Source organism: Anolis carolinensis, chromosome 6 (genome assembly GCF_035594765.1).
Source record: "Anolis carolinensis isolate JA03-04 chromosome 6, rAnoCar3.1.pri, whole genome shotgun sequence".
In the NCBI taxonomy this organism is placed as follows: domain Eukaryota; kingdom Metazoa; phylum Chordata; class Lepidosauria; order Squamata; family Dactyloidae; genus Anolis; species Anolis carolinensis.
In genome coordinates this window covers 94,277,013-94,295,177 of record NC_085846.1, presented here as the reverse complement: position 1 = coordinate 94,295,177, position 18,165 = coordinate 94,277,013, and the positions used below count along the sequence as shown (strand labels likewise).

General features: G+C 37.7%; 1 protein-coding gene across 1 annotated transcript; it reads left to right on the top strand.

The window, feature by feature from the left end:
* The first annotated feature begins 5,196 nt into the window (after positions 1–5,196).
* gtpbp10 (GTP binding protein 10) lies at positions 5,197–16,890 on the top strand. The gene is made up of 10 exons (XM_003221966.4): positions 5,197–5,350; positions 7,942–8,135; positions 8,231–8,322; positions 9,089–9,233; positions 11,279–11,352; positions 11,843–11,895; positions 13,635–13,742; positions 14,430–14,507; positions 14,755–14,878; positions 16,409–16,890. The coding sequence occupies exons 1-10, from the start codon at positions 5,318–5,320 to the stop codon at positions 16,609–16,611; spliced, it is 1,104 nt and encodes a 367-aa protein (XP_003222014.3). The 5' UTR covers positions 5,197–5,317; the 3' UTR covers positions 16,612–16,890.
* Positions 16,891–18,165: the final 1,275 nt, after the last annotated feature.

Genomic DNA, 18,165 nt, shown 5'->3' with positions numbered 1-18,165 from the left:
CCCTCGGTGGGAGCCCCCAGTTTCCACTGGACCACTATTGTGTATCCCTTTTAATATATATACTTTATGTCTTCATATAAAATGCTTTTTGAAGAAGTATGCTACCAATCACGACCTTGGTGACCTTTCGTCAGCACCTCATGGCCCAGTAAATCCCCTCCAGCCATTTTCCTGGGCATCATCTCAATCATAAAGACCTCTGAGGATGCCTGCCATAGATGTGGGTGAAACTTCAGGAGAGAATACTTCTGGAACATGACCATACAGACCGGAAAACATACAACAACCCTATGAAGATTCAATCACCCATCATCTCCGAACCAGTCCATCTCTATTGGCCCCATAACTTTAGTTGTGCAGGGGACTACAGGAATCCGGGATTTGGGCCGCCTGTCCTTTGTGCAGCTACTTGGCCATTACAAAGACACTCATCACCTGGCATCGCATTTCCCAACTCTAAGAAGATCGTGTCCCATTTTCCACAAAGACATTTTCCCTTTTCCCAGGACTGGATTGCTAATCCCATCACTTTGGACAATACCCCACAGGAAACACGATGGACATGGGTACCATGGGTGCCAGACCCACCTTAATGGGTAACTCACATACATAAAAGGCACTCCATAACATACATGGGACCTGATGGCCCTCTTTGTTCTGTCCCTCGGTGGTTCATTCAACTGTACTTTGCAATCCTTTGTCTCCCAAACTAACCTAGCCCCTGTCAACCATTAGAGAGCAGGAATCTGCATTGGAAGCAGGGAATGTTCTCCTATTGGCCGGTGCGTACCGCAGTCCCACATCTGCAGGGAATCCTCCCTCAGCTGTTCATGATATCGATGGGGCTCAGCCAATCACAGGAAAGCCGGCTCCAGCTGGGGTGGGAGCAGGAATTTCAAAATTTTACTGTATAAAAATGTCTGTTTTTCATTGTTAAGGCATCTCAACTTCCTTTGGTGGATTACCACGAGCTGGCATCACTGCATCTGACTTGAACAAAATACCTCAGTGGCTTCTTCTTCAACTTGGTGAGATTTCTTGATTTGGGAATATTGAGTTAGCTTCTTCGTCTCACCAGACATATGGATCCACAGACAGCCCACGGCTGGTGCTGGTATCCGCTTATTGGGACTTGGTATCCGCGCTTCAGGTTTTGCTATCTGCAATCTGGTTCTTACTATATGCAGTTGCTTTAAATTGCTCTATTTCAATAGTCCTGCAATATATATTTCTGCATAACCTCATAACCCTGCATACCCACATTTCTGCGGCTGTGTTTGTTTTATTCTTTTTTAAAGCAATTTTACAATAATGGTTAACCAAAAAAGTAAAATATTGCAATAAAATATTAAATAAAAAGCTTGGGAATATTGTGGGGGAGGTGGGGAGAGTGGAGCCCCATCTACACTGTCATATAATCCAACTGGAACTGCATTGTAATGGTCAGTGCGGACTCCTATAATTCAGACTGAAGTGCCTAGAATTGGATTATATGAATCTACACTGCCATATCATCCAGTTCAATGCATTTTGCATTCTAAAACGGGATTATATGGCAGTGTAGATGGGGCGTTTGAGAGAAGGAGAATCCTGACCTGTGACATCACTTTATTACTAGCATGCCAGCACAGAAGGAGAACGGACTAATTACACAAGGCAAGCAAATGAGAACACTGCGGGATTGGAAGCTATTGACAGATTTTAGCCATCAGTAGCAAGGGACAGGCTAAATGTGGGGAGACAGACTGGTTGTGTGCACACAGTTGTGCTAGTTTGCCTGCCTTGTCTTTGGCATGTTGTCTTCCTTTTCAATTCACCCCAGTTTAGGTTAGCCAGGTCTTTATTTTACAAAATACAGTTCTAAGTCTGGAGAGCCAAACAATTTTCACCTATGTTCAGACTAAAGGCATCTTCTCTTTGGAGGGCTGTACAGTTCAAGCCTAGACTAAAACTAGAGATCTATATAAAAAGAGAGCTACAAAGCCCTTCAAATTGCCCAACAACATTTAATACCCTGGCATCAGACGTCACCCATCTGAGCAGGCACATAGATCAACATGTGAGAGTCCTCTCTACCATGGTGGGTTGCAGTATATAAATTCTGGTAATTATTTGCAAATGTACACCTATAAATATAAATTGGTATACACACATCTGGGGGAATCTTTCTACCTTTTCTCTTTATTTCTCTCTGCCTCTTTATGAGTGATATATAGGTTGCCATCCTATGTACTAGTAACATGTCTGTCTGTAGCTGTACTCTCAACACATAAATCCCACTGAGAAGATGCCATCTTCAAATCAATATGATCTCCTTTATCGTAGGTTAGGATCAGCTATCAGAATGAAGCTAATAGTACTTAGCACTGCCTCATTACAGCCATTACAGCATCACCAGTGAAATAATCACTTCCTTCTGCGTGTGAAGGACATAAACTGACTGTTTTGTCTAAACAAACAGCAGGGAAAGGGACTGGACTTGATTGGTTTAACTCCATATAAGGCCATCATAGTGCTCTTGGGATGATTAAGAGGTCCAAAAATCAGCATGAGACATGCAATTGCCACTTGCAATCCCTAAACTGCTTAAATAGACAAACAACTGTTATTGGAGACATTATAAATGCAAACAACTCTCTATTATAGCCATAAAACACAGAAACATTTGCTCCATAATCCTTTAAAGCTGAAAAGAGTGATGTACTATATAAAGTTGGAAAGGGTGATGTACTATATAAAAGTCATTATTTCTGTACGCCAATATTCCTTTAAAGACATTGGCTAATTTGTTTCTGTTACTTCTGAGTGAATATATTTTAGGCTACTTTGGGCAAATCTGGCTTTCCGTACATTTTGGACTACATTTCGCATCATCCATTGTCATTGGCTAGGCTGGATAGGGGCGATAAGAAGACATAAGCCAAGATGACACAAGGTGTATCTACAGTGTAGAATTAATGCAGTTTGGCACCACGTGAACTGCTGTGGCTCAACAGAATGCTGGGTGTTGTAGTTATACAAGGTCTTTAGCCTTCTCTGTCAAGAATGCTGGTGTCTCACCAAACTACACATTAAAAATCCTAAACACAATTTGAAGCAAATCTCTACAAGACTAATGAGAAAAGCAACAGTATTGGTGCAATTTACTTTATTTGCTTACACTTTTATAGTACTATGGTATGTAATTCATTTGCACTGTTATAGTGCTACATTCCACATTAACTACCATGGCAATACCCTGTGCCATTCTGGGGTTTGTAGTTTAATAAGGACCAAGAGCTCTCTGGCCAAAAATTTAATTACTATTTCCTAAACTGAAAATCCTACGATTCCATATGGTGTACATATACAGCACACTCTCACACAACTGGAACTCTGTTGTTATTGTTTTTTGTTTTTTTAAAACAATACTTACAATGAAAAAAATAAAATCATTATGGGGAAATGTTTATACAGTACAGTAGACTCTGTTAACTGGAACTCTCAAGCAACTGGAAAAATGTTGAAGAAATAATACCTATAATTACAATAAAACCAGTTTCAGTGGAAATGTTTAAACTGTAAGTTGAAGTTTATCATATAAGTTTGTCTTTATTTGCTTTTAATTACTGTAATTACCAGCTGTTAAGAATTGTGGGAGTTGAAGTCCAAAACATCTAGAGGGCTGAAGTTTTCCCATGCCTGGTATAGTATTAGCTAGGCCTATTTTTAATAGTAACTCTCAAGCAACCGGAAATTACATTTATCTGGTAAGTGAGCTTCATCTCTTCTTTGGAGTGCGATGTTTGCTGTCTCTCAATCTATCGGCTTTTATTTAACTTCCAATACATATAGGTTTGTGTTACTCCATCTAGTGGTAACTTAATATGCAGATGTTTCTTGTCTTTGATCACATCATTTTCTCTACTACGGGATGAACCTTCTGCAAAATTAATCTTCTGGGTTGCTGTGAGTTTTACGGGCTGTATGGCCACATTCCAATAGCATTCTCTCCTGAAGTTTCACCTGCATCTAAGGCATGCATCCTTAGAGGATATAATTATATATTATTATATATTATCAGTTGTAACTATATTTAATGTTAGTATCACTATATTACAATATATTATATATTATTCCATTGTATTATTATTAGTACTATATTGTATTAATTATATTATTATTATCAAAAATACATATATAATATGCATATAATATGTATATAATACTTTGGCACCACTTTAATAGCCATGGCTCAATGTTATGAAATCACAGCAGCTGTAGTTTTTAAGGCACCAGAACTTTGCGTTGTCGAAGGCTTTCATGGCTGGAATCACCAGGTTGCTGTGAGTTTTCCGGGCTCCAGAAGCATTCTCTCCTGATGTTTCACCTGCATCTATGGAAGGCATCCTCAGAGGTTGTGAAATCTGTTGGAAACTAGGCAAGTGGGGTTTATATATCTGTGGAATGTCCAGGGTGGGAGAAAGAACTCTTGTCTGTTTGAGGCAGGTGTGAATGTTGCAATTAGCACCTTGATTAGCATTAGCCTTGAAGCCTTTCAGCTTCAAGGTCTGGATGCTTACTGCCTGGGGAAATCCTTTGTTGGGAGGTGTTAGCTGACCATGATTGTTTCATGTCTTGAATTCCCCTGTCTTCTGAGTGTTGTTTTTTATTTACTGTCCTAATTTTAGAGGTTTTTTAAAATACTGGTAGCCATATTTTGTTCCATTTTCATGGTGTCCTCCTTTCTGTTGAAATTGTCCACATGCTTGTGGATTTCAATGGCTTCTCTGTGTAGTCTGATATGATAGTTGTTAGAGTAGTCCAGCATTTCTGTGTTCTCAAATAATATGCTGTGTCCAGGTTGGTTCATCAAGTGCTCAGCTATGGTTAACTTCTCTGGTTGGATTAGTAGTCTGCAGTGCCTGTCATGCAGAGAAGACTAAAGTCCTTGTGAAACTACGCATCCCAAGACTCCATGGCATTGAGCCATGGCAGTTGAAGTAGTGCCCAATTGGCATTCATTCTACGGTGGCGATGCACCCTCTCTTGTTCTTGATACATCAGGTCAAAGCGGCCAGACGCAGGGAAGCTACTCCACTAAAGTGCGTGGTGACGGCTAAGAAGAGTCAGCCTTCCGTTGCTAAGCAACGCCCATTTCCGCCCGTCGCTGACGCACAGAACGTTCTCTCCTCAGAGAATGCTTCGCCCCTCCTCCTCCAATGTTCTCCTGCTCGCTTCCGAAGTGGGCGGGGCGATATGTGACGTCATTACCCTGCGCCACTTTCTTCCCTCTCCTGAAGCGCAAGAACGGCCTTTGTGGTGCTTTGTGCTAAGCATGGTCTGGGCCACCCGAGCCTTACTCAGGAAGGTTAGTACGACCCTCAGTTGCCTTTTCTCCCTCTGCCTGGTCTTAATCGACTGAAATGGACATATTGTATCAGAAAATAAATTGTGACTTTTTAAAGTGCCGGGAGACCATGATTTCCTCCTTTTTGTTTGGCATTAAAATGGAATAATATCCTAACGGTAGGTTTTGATATTAGGGTTGAATTAATAGAAGCACTGGGTTGCTGTGAGCTTTCCAGGCTTTATGGCCATGTTCCAGAAGCATTTTTTCCTGACGTTTCATCATCATGGCAGGCATCCTCAGGTTGTGAGGTTTGTTGGAAACTAGGCAAGGGAGGTTTATATATCTGTGGAATGTCCAGGGTGGGAGAAAGAACTCTTGAAGCAAGTGTGAATGTTGCAGTTGATCACCTTGATTAGCATTGAATAGACTTGCAGCATCAAAGCTTGGCTGCTTCCTGCCTGGGGGAATCCTTCGTTGGGAAGCAGTATACGGCGAAGTGTGTTAAAGCACTGAGCTGCTGATATTGCAGATTGAAAGGTCCCAGGTTCAAATCCCGGGAGCGGAGTGAGCGCCCGCTGTTAGCTCCAGCTTCTGCCAACCTAGCAGTTCGAAAACATGCCAGTGTGAGTAGATCAATAGGTACCGCTCCGGCCGGAAGGTAACGGCGCTCCATGCAGTCATGCCGGCCACATGACCTTGGAGGTGTCTATGGACAACGCCGGCACTTCAGCTTAGAAATGGAGATGAGCACCAACCCCCAGAGTCATACATGACTGGACTTAACATCAGGGGAAACCTTTACCTTATATTGATATTATATATGCAGAGAGATATTTTATAACTTATTATATTTATTTATACCTTGCTTTATCTCCTGCAGGAAGCTCAAAGCAGTGCAACATAAAAACATCAGCATTCAATTTAAAATATACAAATATTAAAACAGTATTAAACATCATTAGTATTAAAAACAATTCAGATTAAATCCATAGCTTTTTCATTAACTATGCTTTCTTTTCTTGCTTTTACGTCTGTCAGTTTTATATATTTAAAATGTAGTATGGAATTTTTAAAGTCTGGCCTGTTAACTCCCAACAGTCCTAATTTGGCAAGGACGATCCCTTCCTTTTAAAAAAAACACACAAAGTTATAATGTTCATGTGGCCTGCCCTTGGTTTTATTGTTCTTTTGATCTTATTTAATGTAGTGTATATTTTCTTTTATTGTTGTTGTTTTATTGTTGTTTAATGTGCTATGATTTGTTGTTCTATTATATTTTGTTATATTGTATTGTTCTGGGCATGGCCCCATGTAAGCCGCTCCGAGTCCCCGTTGGGGAGATGGTGGCGGGGTATAAATAAAGTTTATTATTATTATTATTATTAACAATATGACATATAGTGGCATTGTCGACATTAAGTCCAAGCTAGGTAGACATCAGAATATCCCCTATACGAAGAGAACCTGTGGGTGTCGTGAAGTAGATGCAGAAGTAGAGGACTCAGAGCATTTTTTCTTAAAATGCCCCTACTATACCAGGATTCGATCTCTCTATTTAGATCCTCTGCTGGAGAATCATACTCACTTAGAGAATAAGGAGAAACTGCATATCCTTCTACAGGGTTCAGATAAAAACTCTATTTTAAAACTGACTCTTTTTACGCAAAAAGCGCTGGCCATTCGTGAGAAGATGGAAGCTGAGAGCTGACACATTATTACCATTAACAAAATCCAAACTTAAAATTTACTATGGACAAGACACTTGTTTTACTTACCCCTGTCCTCGTTCAAACCTTACCTTAGGAAATACTAATTTTAACCTTTTTACTCTGTATTTGTACACTTATCTAGGAGCGGGTTATTAGGCCGCAGGTCGGGATGTTTTGTATCTTTACATGGTTTTAGTGTATGTATGCGTAAGTTTGTACGTATTGTATGTTTTACATGTTTTGATATGGTCAAAAGTGACTAATCAATAAAGAATTGTATTGTATTGTATTGGCATTGTAACCAATAACAGAACAAACAACAACAACAATAATAAAATTTTTAACCTGTCCTCTCTCCTTGAAGATACAAACAAACAGCAAATATTCGATACTGTATACAATCATAAAAACAGAAGCAAATATACATAAAAACATAACATGATAAAACAATGAAATACAGATCATAATGAAAAGTGCATAAAATAAGCTCTATGGGAGAGGTGACATTTGGGCCTCCTAAAGTGCAACCCAGTACTGTTCAGATGGAGATACAACATATAGGTATGAAGTGGCCCTACAGTGTGTTATCCCTTAGTAAGAAAGCAGTCAGGAGGGGACAGGTTTTTTTTCCAATATTCATCTGCTCCTCCATAGTTTTAAGATATTTTTAAGGGAGGGGAGGGAAGAGGAGTCAGAGCAACCACAGAGAAGGCCCTCTCTCTCATGCCCACCAGCCGTGCTTGGGACGGGTATGGAATCGAGAGGAGGGCCCCCTCAGATGATCATAAGAAACTCAACAGGCGTTGCATAGTGTTTCCCCCCAAAAGAATGGTGCTCAATCACATTAAGGGGAAGAAAGCACAGTTTTCTATCCCTAAACCTAATGTGTCCTTTTAACAGTATGGCAGATTTATGGATGATCTAAGGATCTACGTGAAAGGAGGAACTGGTGGAATGGGCTATCCTCGATTAGGTGGAGAAGGAGGAAAAGGTGGTGATGTCTGGCTGGTGGCTAATGAAAAAATAACCTTGAAGAGAATTAAAGATCGATATCCAAACAAACGGTTTATTGCAGAAGCAGGAGCCAACAGCAGGTGTGTATTTTTCTCTGAATGAAATTTAGTGTGGTCAAATTGTTCCTTTTCCTAGAAAGTAGTGTTGTGACTTTTATTTTATTTTATCCCTCAAGTATTGCTGCACTGAAAGGTGCTAGTGGAAAAGATAGCGAAGTAAATGTGCCTCTGGGAATATCAGTCACGACAGATGATGGGAACATATTTGGTAAGGATATTTTGTCCCTTTACATTATGTTATTGTAATTGATCAGGAAGTTTGACAGATGTGTGTCTAAAAAGAATTTGGTATGCACATACTCAATTTGAATGAACTTTATTGTTTTGTTATGATTCATTCTTGTATGAAACTTCCCTCCTCCCCATCTTGAGAATTTAATTTCAGTTTCTCACGTTGTAAATACTGACTTTGGTAGCGAATGCCTTCAACTGTCTTAGGACATCCCAGACCTACATGTTGACAAGCATTGCAAGGGTTTCTTGCAGCTGTTGCTGACTGCATGTGTATTTATTGCAGATGATTAGGAACAGTTAATAGATAATTCTCAGAAGCAGTCTAATATGTTGATTAACAGACCATACTATATTTGTCTAAACTGACGCATGTTCACTTGTGTAATGTTCATGTTTTCATGGAAATGAGTTCGACTGTTCAGTGGGGTCCATCCTTAAACGGATTATATCCATCTTGATATGAATATTATTTTTATAAACACTTTTGGAAGCTACAGGATTTCCCATATAATTTTTAACTTACGCATATTTTTATTATGCAGCTAATTTTTTAGCTTTGTGGGAAGAAAACATTGTAATATGTTTGGTAGCAAGATTGTGCATTTCTTGGTGTGTGTTGATGCATTCTAAACATATCTAATGCCTAAGTAGTATAAAGGGTAGAAGAAGTGCCTATATAGTAGGAAAAAGTATATTTCTGAAAACAGATTTTCAGATTAAAGTACAATCTTTATTTTTAGGTGAACTTAACAAACCGGGAGAGAGACTATTAGTGGCACGTGGAGGTATTGGTGGATGCCTAGTAACAAATTTCTTCCCCTCCAAAGGCCAAGCACACATGATTCATCTTGATCTAAAACTGATAGCAGATGTTGGCTTAGTTGGGTGAGTTTTAGATCCTGAATATTGTACTCTGGAGTTTCAATAATCATACTTGTATATTGAAGTGAAAATACTACTTCAGTTTTACTTATTCATGTTATTAGTTGTTACTGCATGCTTTGGTAGCTTTTGAATGGTTGGACCTGAGAACTTGAATCTTTTTAAGGATTTTCACAGGAGCAAACTAATAGTTTAAATGCAACTAAAATGGAAGTAATGGATATCCAAAGAAGTGTTTTGTCCCCTTTTCCTACTGATTCTACATCAGATTTCAAAGTTGTTGTCAAAATAAAGAAGTGCTTTTGCCTCCTCTTCCGCATCAGATTTCAAAGTTGCTTTCAAAATGAAAAGGGGAAGAAATTGTGGTGAATGGACATACATTTGTTTTGTTCATCTGAGTTGTTGAGTCAGTCTTTGAAAGCTTATGCTTTGATCTCAGTCTGAGTTGGCTTTTGCATCTCTGTGTATAAATAAGTGCTTTTTCATTAGATATCACATGAGCCATGCTATCTTTATAAAAGGTGGAAGGCACAAGATTATACTCAGCTACACTGAAACAACAGCCATGCATAAATTTCAAAGTGACTGCATCTGGCTCTTGTATTATAAAATTATTCCTGTTCAAGTACAATTTTTAAAATTCCTCTTTTGGGGTTATCTCAATTTCATTAGTATTCAAAAACCTCTCCCACAAACCCTTTATTAGTCCTTATGTGGTAAGAATTTTTTCAACGTGTCATATTGAACTGTTTTCTTTTAATTAGTTTTCTTTGTTTTTAATGGTTATGTTTAAAACTAGGTTGAAAAAAATTGACAATTTGTCTTTTTATAAAAATATATATTTTTAAAAATGGTTTCCTTTTATAAAATGTAAGCTGTGGGATATTCTTTCTGAGTAATATCCAAATCTTGTGCTAAGAAGACATTTGACAGGTACATAAAGGTGATATTTCCAGAAATCGTTGAGCATTCATCAGTAAATTTCCCATGTTGTTTAACCACAACATAGGAAGAGTCATTTTTTTAAATGACACAGAAGTAGACTTTCCAGTTATTAGCAGTAATAATGATGTGTTTGGCCCCCAGTTAAACAGGTTTGCCTATTTAATGGTTTGTTTGCCCCCATCCAATAATCCCTTTTATCCTCTCTTCTCATATCCCATGAAGTGAGATACTTTTCAAAGTTCTTTGGACAGTTCTGCAGTTTTCTATATTATTGACTAATTGTTTTTCAAGCAATCAGATAAAATAATTCCAGGAGCTTGATACTTTCTGAGAGATTCCGGGGGGGGGGGGGGGGGGGGACTATGGCATAACTTTCCCAGTTCTGCTGACATTGGATAATGAAAAGCACTGTCAGATTTTGCCAATTTCCTTAAATACAAGAGGAGCAAATTTTGATCATGCAGATACAATAGCTTAGCATTTAAGGCGTTCCTACATAGATCAATTATTTTAGAGTGAATGATTTAGGCGTGCTATGGATGGTACTTGACAGGAAATAAAGTCAACATGTTTGTTATTTGGTGGCTCAAGCTAAGATCTGTATCAACCCATCAAGATTCTCCAAAAGGTAAATCATCATTCAACAACTATCTCAGTAGAAAAGTACTAGAAAAGTATTGGGAAACAAATTTTATGAAAAAAAAGGCTAGGCCAATAAAGACACGGCAGTAACAATACAACAAAGAGCCATTTTATAGTTACGTGAACAGAAATAGACATTGTTCCCTAAAGCAAAATTTCTCTTGAAATATTATCAGTAATGCTGACAAGGTTAATTTGCAGTAATAGTATCTGGATATGACTTATTTTGAAAGATGTATAATTGAAATGTATGTAATTTTATAACTGCTGATATTTTTAAACAAGCAAATAAATTTGACTTCTTCACAGTAGTAGACTTATGAGACCTGTATTGTTGTTAATCAAAGCAATATTTACAAATTAAATACATTTTTATATACAGACAAGGAAGGGCTTCATTGCTCTGCTACATGTAAATGACCTGATATAATTCTGAGTGATTATTCTGTATTTTATTTCAGATTTCCAAATGCAGGGAAGTCCTCTCTGCTAACTAAAATTTCACACGCCACTCCTGAGATTGCAGCATACCCTTGTAAGTAAGTATTATCTATGTATTAGTAGCAGCACCTTGATTTCACATGATTCTGAATCTTGTGCTTCCATTTTGGAAGTGACACAAATAAAATGTAGAGAATTATTGCCTTGAGATGGGGGTAATATGGAGAGTTTAAATGTTCAGTATGGTCTAAGACAAGCCAATTCAGCACACAAAAAACCTTGCTGAATTGGGGTCATATCTGTCCACTACCAAGGTTTTCAGAGCACAGTTGTAATTTGTTGTTTTTAAGCAGCTGTTTCTATATATTCTTTTGACTTCTAGAGAAGAGGTTGTGTTAGAGAAAGGGCTGCATCTGTAGAATTTACAAAAGGCTTGACTTATCTTTTTGGTGATAGTCAGTGAGCCCACTTCATTTGGGAATGGTAATTGGATTGAGGCCCAGACATACGAATTGGGTTGTGATTGTTCTTTGCAGACATATGTGTTAGATTCTTCACAAAGCTAACCTTTTCCTACTTTTCAGTCACCACAATAAAACCTGAACTTGGAACAGTTAAATATCCTGATCACAAACAGGTTAGTTTATCTCATATTAACAATGTTGTCATAGACGTTGCCCATGTCATCTTTGGTAATACGGAGAGACTCTAGTTGCTGATGAGTATAAAAACTAGATTGGCAAACTTATGATCTACTGCTCTAAGTAATAGAGGTAACCTAGAATTGTGTTGGTTTTTTGTTTTTGTTTTTTACTATTCATCACACTTTTGACACGGCTGCCGTCTGGGAGTCATATGGCCCTTCCAGACAGGCCCTATATCCCAGGATCTGATCCTAGTTTTCTGCTTTAATCTGGATTATATGAGTCCCCAGATAATCTGGGATAAACAGAAAACCTGGGATCAGATCCTGGGATATAGGGCATGTCTGGAAAGGCCCTTAGTTTTACTTCAGCTGCCTCTGCCAGAGAGTGCTGGTAATTCACCAAATTACAACTCCCATGGTTCCTTTGCATTGATACATAGCACTTAAAGTGGTGTCAAATTGCATTAATTCTATTGTGTAGATCCTGAGTCTTGTCCCGAGTCTTGTCTTTTGCTGTTCTATTCAAGGAAGGGGATAAGAGTTAAGGTGTAGTACTTACACTGACTTATGGATACGTTGGCCTAGGTTTTCTGAGTCAAATTTTCTGGACTTATACAGTACATGAGTACATAAAGATGAAACATTAGTTTAAAGAATAAGCTCTTCAGGGTTTTTTTTATGTAAGAAGGTAATGTTGTATCTCTCAGCTACCAGGTTAATTTAAGTAATGCATTACATTACAGTATTAAATTTTGTAAAGCTGTGGGTTGTGTAATAGATTCTCTTCAGATTTATTTTCTCCATCTCTCTGTAGATTCCTAAATCCTGTTCTATTAAAACAATTTATACATGCCCCATTGCAAGAAAATTATATCTTCAATGCAAAGTCTACACTACTAGGTTTTAATGAGGAATTCTGAACCATGTTCATTCACAAGAGTTTTAAATGATTGATTCTGAACAACCTAAGTTTTGCTTTGATGTGCTAAAATTTTAGCTGGAACAGGAGTGCAATGTCGGAAGTATTTCTCTTAGATAAAAGGTTCGTATCAAGAGATGTCTGATAGCATCTGACAACAAAGGTCACACATGGGATGTGTATAAAAGTGCTTTTTCTTCTTCCTGCAAGAAACAGATCTAGCAGATGATGCTTTAATCTTCATTGAAAAGATTGTACAAAATGAAAACCTGGGATCACGCTTGTCCTTTTAGTTTTTACTTGGAGTATCTCAGTGTGGTCTTTCAAAATACTCTTTGAAATGCCATTAAGTACCCATACAAACCTCTTAACAGAATTATCAATGTTTGTAGCAAATATAAAATCAAAATTGATAAGCATATTTTTCCATCTCCATCACTGCATCAGAACAGACAAAGCATAATATTATCAATGACTCTTTGTATGTCCCTTTGAATTTTGCAAATTAGTTGATAATGGCTTCATTCAGAATTGCCGGTTGCACAGATCACAGGAAATCTCAACGAGATGATATCCATATGCTCAGATACCTAGGGGATTACCTTAAAATATAGTGTTTAGTATATTTGCGTGCTCTTCTTGTCTTATGCATATATCTACAACTTGAATTGAGAAAAAATAAGCGGCTAAGAACATATTGTAAAACAATAGAAATTAATAACTAAAAAGCTTCAATTAAAAACAAAAGTTACTTAAAACAAAAATATAATGTAAAAATCATTTTATTGCTTTCTTTATCCTTCATATCCAGATCACAGTTGCTGACCTTCCAGGACTGATAGAAGGTGCCCATGTGAATAAAGGAAGAGGACACAAATTCCTGAAGCATGTGGAAAGAACAAAACAGCTACTTTTTGTGGTAAGAAGACATAGGTACTTGGCTTCTTTGTCTGTTTTATGTTGACCTTTTTAATTTAAACCTTTTCCAAAGAAGTAACTTAGGATAGGCACTTTGGGACATCTGGTCATTATGCCATGGCACTGCTGATGTTGCAAATCATGTAGCGATTATACAGTGAGATCAAGGAAAGCCAGATCCTCCTGAATAATCTGTAGAGATATGTCTTCCATTAACATGTATCACTATTCACCTGTTCCAGTGTGAATTTTTCAAGAGTTTTGGAAACTTGTTCTGCAGGAGTAAGCAAATGCCACAGATCCCTAAAAGAAACCATATCATTTTTATTATAAATGCTGCTGGCCCATCATCTATAAAATTTTCTTCAGAACTAGAAAATCAAGGAATTATTCATAGTGAATTGAACAGCTAGTAAAAGGAAAGGTGGATACTTATAATGTGGTTCCAGTCAATTCTAACAAGATAAAAAGAAACCATTCTAGGAGCATGGAATGGATATATACAAATAGCAATGGAACACAGAAAAATATGCAAGTGGGTTAAGCGTTTTTGTGACTTAGGAACTCTTCAGAAATATTAGTATATAATTTCATAGCAGAAAACTGCTATGTATATGTAACTACCTCCCTCTTATCTCCTGTCGCCCTCCATTTTATAATGTGAAAAAACATTTGACCAATTTTCCAGGTTGATGTATCTGGATTTCGGCTTTCTCCTTCAGCACCATTCAGAACAGCCTTTGAAACTGTAATGCTACTGTCAAAGGTAAGGTTACTGATCCTTTTTTGTGGGTCCATTTTCAGTACTTCAAGTTTTAGCTCTACTTTATATGATTCTGGATGCTTATTGCATCCACAAACACTGATAGGGATATAGGAATTCATATTGGGTCAGAAAGAACCCCAGGTTGAGACACTGAATGAAAGCAATGTTTATGTGTCTGGATGGATATTCAAAATGAAGAGTTTCTTCACACAGTATTTTACAATTGCAATCTAATATCTCTTTAAAGGAACTGGAATTGTACAAAGAAGAACTTTGCACTAAACCTGCATTGCTTGCTGTTAATAAAATGGACTTGCCCAATGCCAAAGAAAACTTGGATGAACTTATGGAACAACTGCAAAAGCCTGAAGGTGAGATGTTTTATAAACTTGAAGGCTTTCATGGCCGGAATCACTGGGTTGCTGTGAGTTTTCCGGGCTGTATGGCCATGTTTCAGAAGCATTCTCTTCTGATGTTTCACCCACATCTCTGGCAAGCAGCCTCAGAGGATGCCTGCCATAGATGTGGAAACCTCAGGAGAGAATGCTTCTGGAACATGGCCATACAGCCCGGAAAAGTCACAGAAACCCAGCTTTATAGAGCTCTTTTTCACAAAGCAACGAGGAATTGGTGTTTGTAGAAAGTTCCACTTCTGGCAGTGATCTTGTAAAGTGGAACAAATTGTGGTGATCTTCATTTAACATAACCCCATGTGACCTGTAAGGGTTAAAAAGTGGGCCTAGATTCCAGTTGGAAGGTATAATGTTAACCACACTTTACGGTATTGATGGAGTTATTCATGCTTGATGCATGTGCGCATCTTACTTATACCAGTATGTCTCATGCTTTCTATACAGTTTCCGAATGAACCCTACATTTTACACATGATGATGCTAATGCATCAAGAGGATTTGCATATAGATCTGTACAACTGACTTGCGCAGCATAACCATAAATCATGTAATGGATCCCTAACATTTCAGTCTATCTCCTTCATATACATACATAAATTATGGCATACTGGTGTGTGTTTATGTGTGAATAGTAGCAGCAGTAGTGTCATCATTTCTCTTTTCACACATCACTGTGTAAGTCACACAAACAAACACTTTGTGTTTTTGTTTGTCAGATTATCTCTCTCCTCAGTTAATCTACTCTAAAATTGTGCAGCTGTTTAGCTGATATGTAAGGCAGCAAGAAAAGCTGAATTCAAAGAAATCAAATTAGGTAATCATTATACAGTATTTCCAGCTCAAAATGCGAAATTCACCACTAGAGCTTTTTAGTTATTTTGTAAGAAGAAGGATATTTCAATCTAGCTATTGTATTTTGAAACAGTTTCTTTAAAAAACTATTTTACGGGTAAAAAGAAATGAGACCACAGTGTATTGTATTGCTGAAATAGGAACAATTCCCCCTCTTTGTCTGTTAGTTGAGGGATTGGAGGTTTTCTGGCTTTATGTTTGGCAATCTGTATCTAGCTAGAGTAAAATTATATTCTGAATGTTCCAAAATGAAAGCTGAAACAAATGAAAAGCAGATGCACTTTATGTTAATACAGAGCTAGTTTCTTTTACCAGGAGAAATGAGTACTTACATTTCTGTGTTAAAGCATTCAGTCCAAGGACAGGATCAGAGATGTAGAGATTTCAGTTTATGAAACTTACAACAATAGCCTGTGCGTGATTGATACATTCAATAATGTACAGTGGATCTTCTAGTACATAGGATCCAAGCTTAAAATATGGATGTAAACATGGATTAGATTGCTAAACAGTTTGTGTCAATTCATTTGCATGTTTCTTTATATTTCTTAAAATTATTTCTCAAACAGTTTTACAATTCTATTGTCCTATATATTCTAATATATTAATATTAATTGTAAATGTATGTAATTTCAGATTATATGCATTTGCTTCCAGTAAATATGATTCCAGAACTCACTGTTAAGTTCAGAGATATCATTCCCATATCTGCAATTTCTGGTGAAGGAATGGAAGAACTGATTGAATGCTTAAGAAAAGTACTAGATGAAGAAGCTGAAAAGAAGATTGAAAATTATCACAGAGAACAACTTCAGACACTGCGTCAGTTAGAAATGTAGCCACTCCTTACATTCAAAAGCCAATTGATGCTGGCTGAAAGCTTCATTCTTACATCCCACTGAGTGAAGCTGGGTTTGTGCCAAGCCCTAGTTTGTTTTCTCTTTCAGACCACCCACTTCAAAATCAAGAGTATGCAGTATTCTCCAGTTTTTGTAAATACAAAAAAATGCATTTTTTTTCAACTACCAAATATCTGAAATTTAAGCCATGTAATGTTTGTAATCAAACACTGTGTTACATTTCATAGATGTAAATAAATATGTAATTTTAAAAATAAATATGTGCTAGGACTCTTTCTAATCCCTTGACTAAGGTCTTTAGCATGGCTTCTGCATCTTCAGTGTGATGGAAATGGAAAGGGCTCCTGGGTCATCAAGTCCAATCCCTGCTCAATGCAGACTGTCCAGTTGCAGCATCCCTAACAAGCACTGTTCCAGCCTCTTTTTGAAGACATCCAGAGAAGAGCCCACCTCTAGGCCAGTGGTTCTCAACCTGTGGGTTCCCAGATGTTTTGGCCTATAACTCCCTTAAATCCCAGCCAGTTTACCAGCTGTTAGGATTTCTGGGAGTGGAAGGCCAAAGCATCTGGGGACCCACAGCTTGAGAACTACTGCTCTAGGCCATATGTGTCAAACTCAAGGCCAAATCCACCAGCATTTGGTAGGATAGCTGAATATTCAACACATGCAGTAAAAACACTTGAGTGCAGCAATATAAATGGCTCTGGAACTCTCTTCCTAAAGAAGTAAGATTGGCTCCCTCCCTGTTATCATTCAGGAATCAGGTAAAAACTTTCATGTGGAAACAGGTCTTCCCTGAAAATGAATAGCACTAAAAATGCCAGATTTATCGTATACAATGTTTGGATCATAATTGCCTCCAGCAATGTATCTGACTACGGCCTAAATGAATTGATTTAAGATGGGATTTTAATCTATTGTTTTAACTATATTTGTGCTAGTTGTCAATTACGTTGATGTTGGCTTTTTTTGTAATTTAATCCTTTATTAGATATGATTATGATGGTGCTGTTCTTTTTTATTAGTATGTTGTTTTTCTACTTTTTACATCTTCGCTACTTTTGAGTCCCAACTCGGGAGAAAAGTGAGATAGAAATAAATAAATAAAATAATAATCTTTATTACCCTTTGACTATTCCTGGATGGCTCATGTAACCAAATGCTAATCAAAATTCCTATGAGCTTCTTGATCCTAGCCTGTACCGGCAGTGCCCAAGTTCCGAACAGGATAGGTTCTATAGGTTTGTTCTTAAGTTGAATTTATATGTAAGCCGGAACATGTAAGCCACTGTTCAGAAGATTTCACTTCACTTCCTGTCCCTGTAATAATTGGACTTTGAAACATTTGGCTTGTTTGTGAAGGATTGGTGGTGAAGTTTCAGTGGAGATCCCTTGTCCCCATGATAACTCTTCCAGTTTGTAAGTTGGATGTTTATAACTTGGGAGACTACCTGTATAGGTATAAAGCAGCACTAGCATTGAGAAGTATCCTATATAGCTATGTCTCTCTACTTATCCATAGGTGAGATCAAA

Coding starts and splice junctions, on each gene's coding strand:
- gtpbp10 (XM_003221966.4), top strand. CDS start 5,318: ATGGTCTGGGCCACCCGAGCCTTACTCAGGAAG. Junction 11,896..13,634: donor AATATCCTGATCACAAACAG/GTTAGTTTATCT, acceptor CTTCATATCCAG/ATCACAGTTGCTGACCTTCC. Junction 14,508..14,754: donor CTGTAATGCTACTGTCAAAG/GTAAGGTTACTG, acceptor ATCTCTTTAAAG/GAACTGGAATTGTACAAAGA.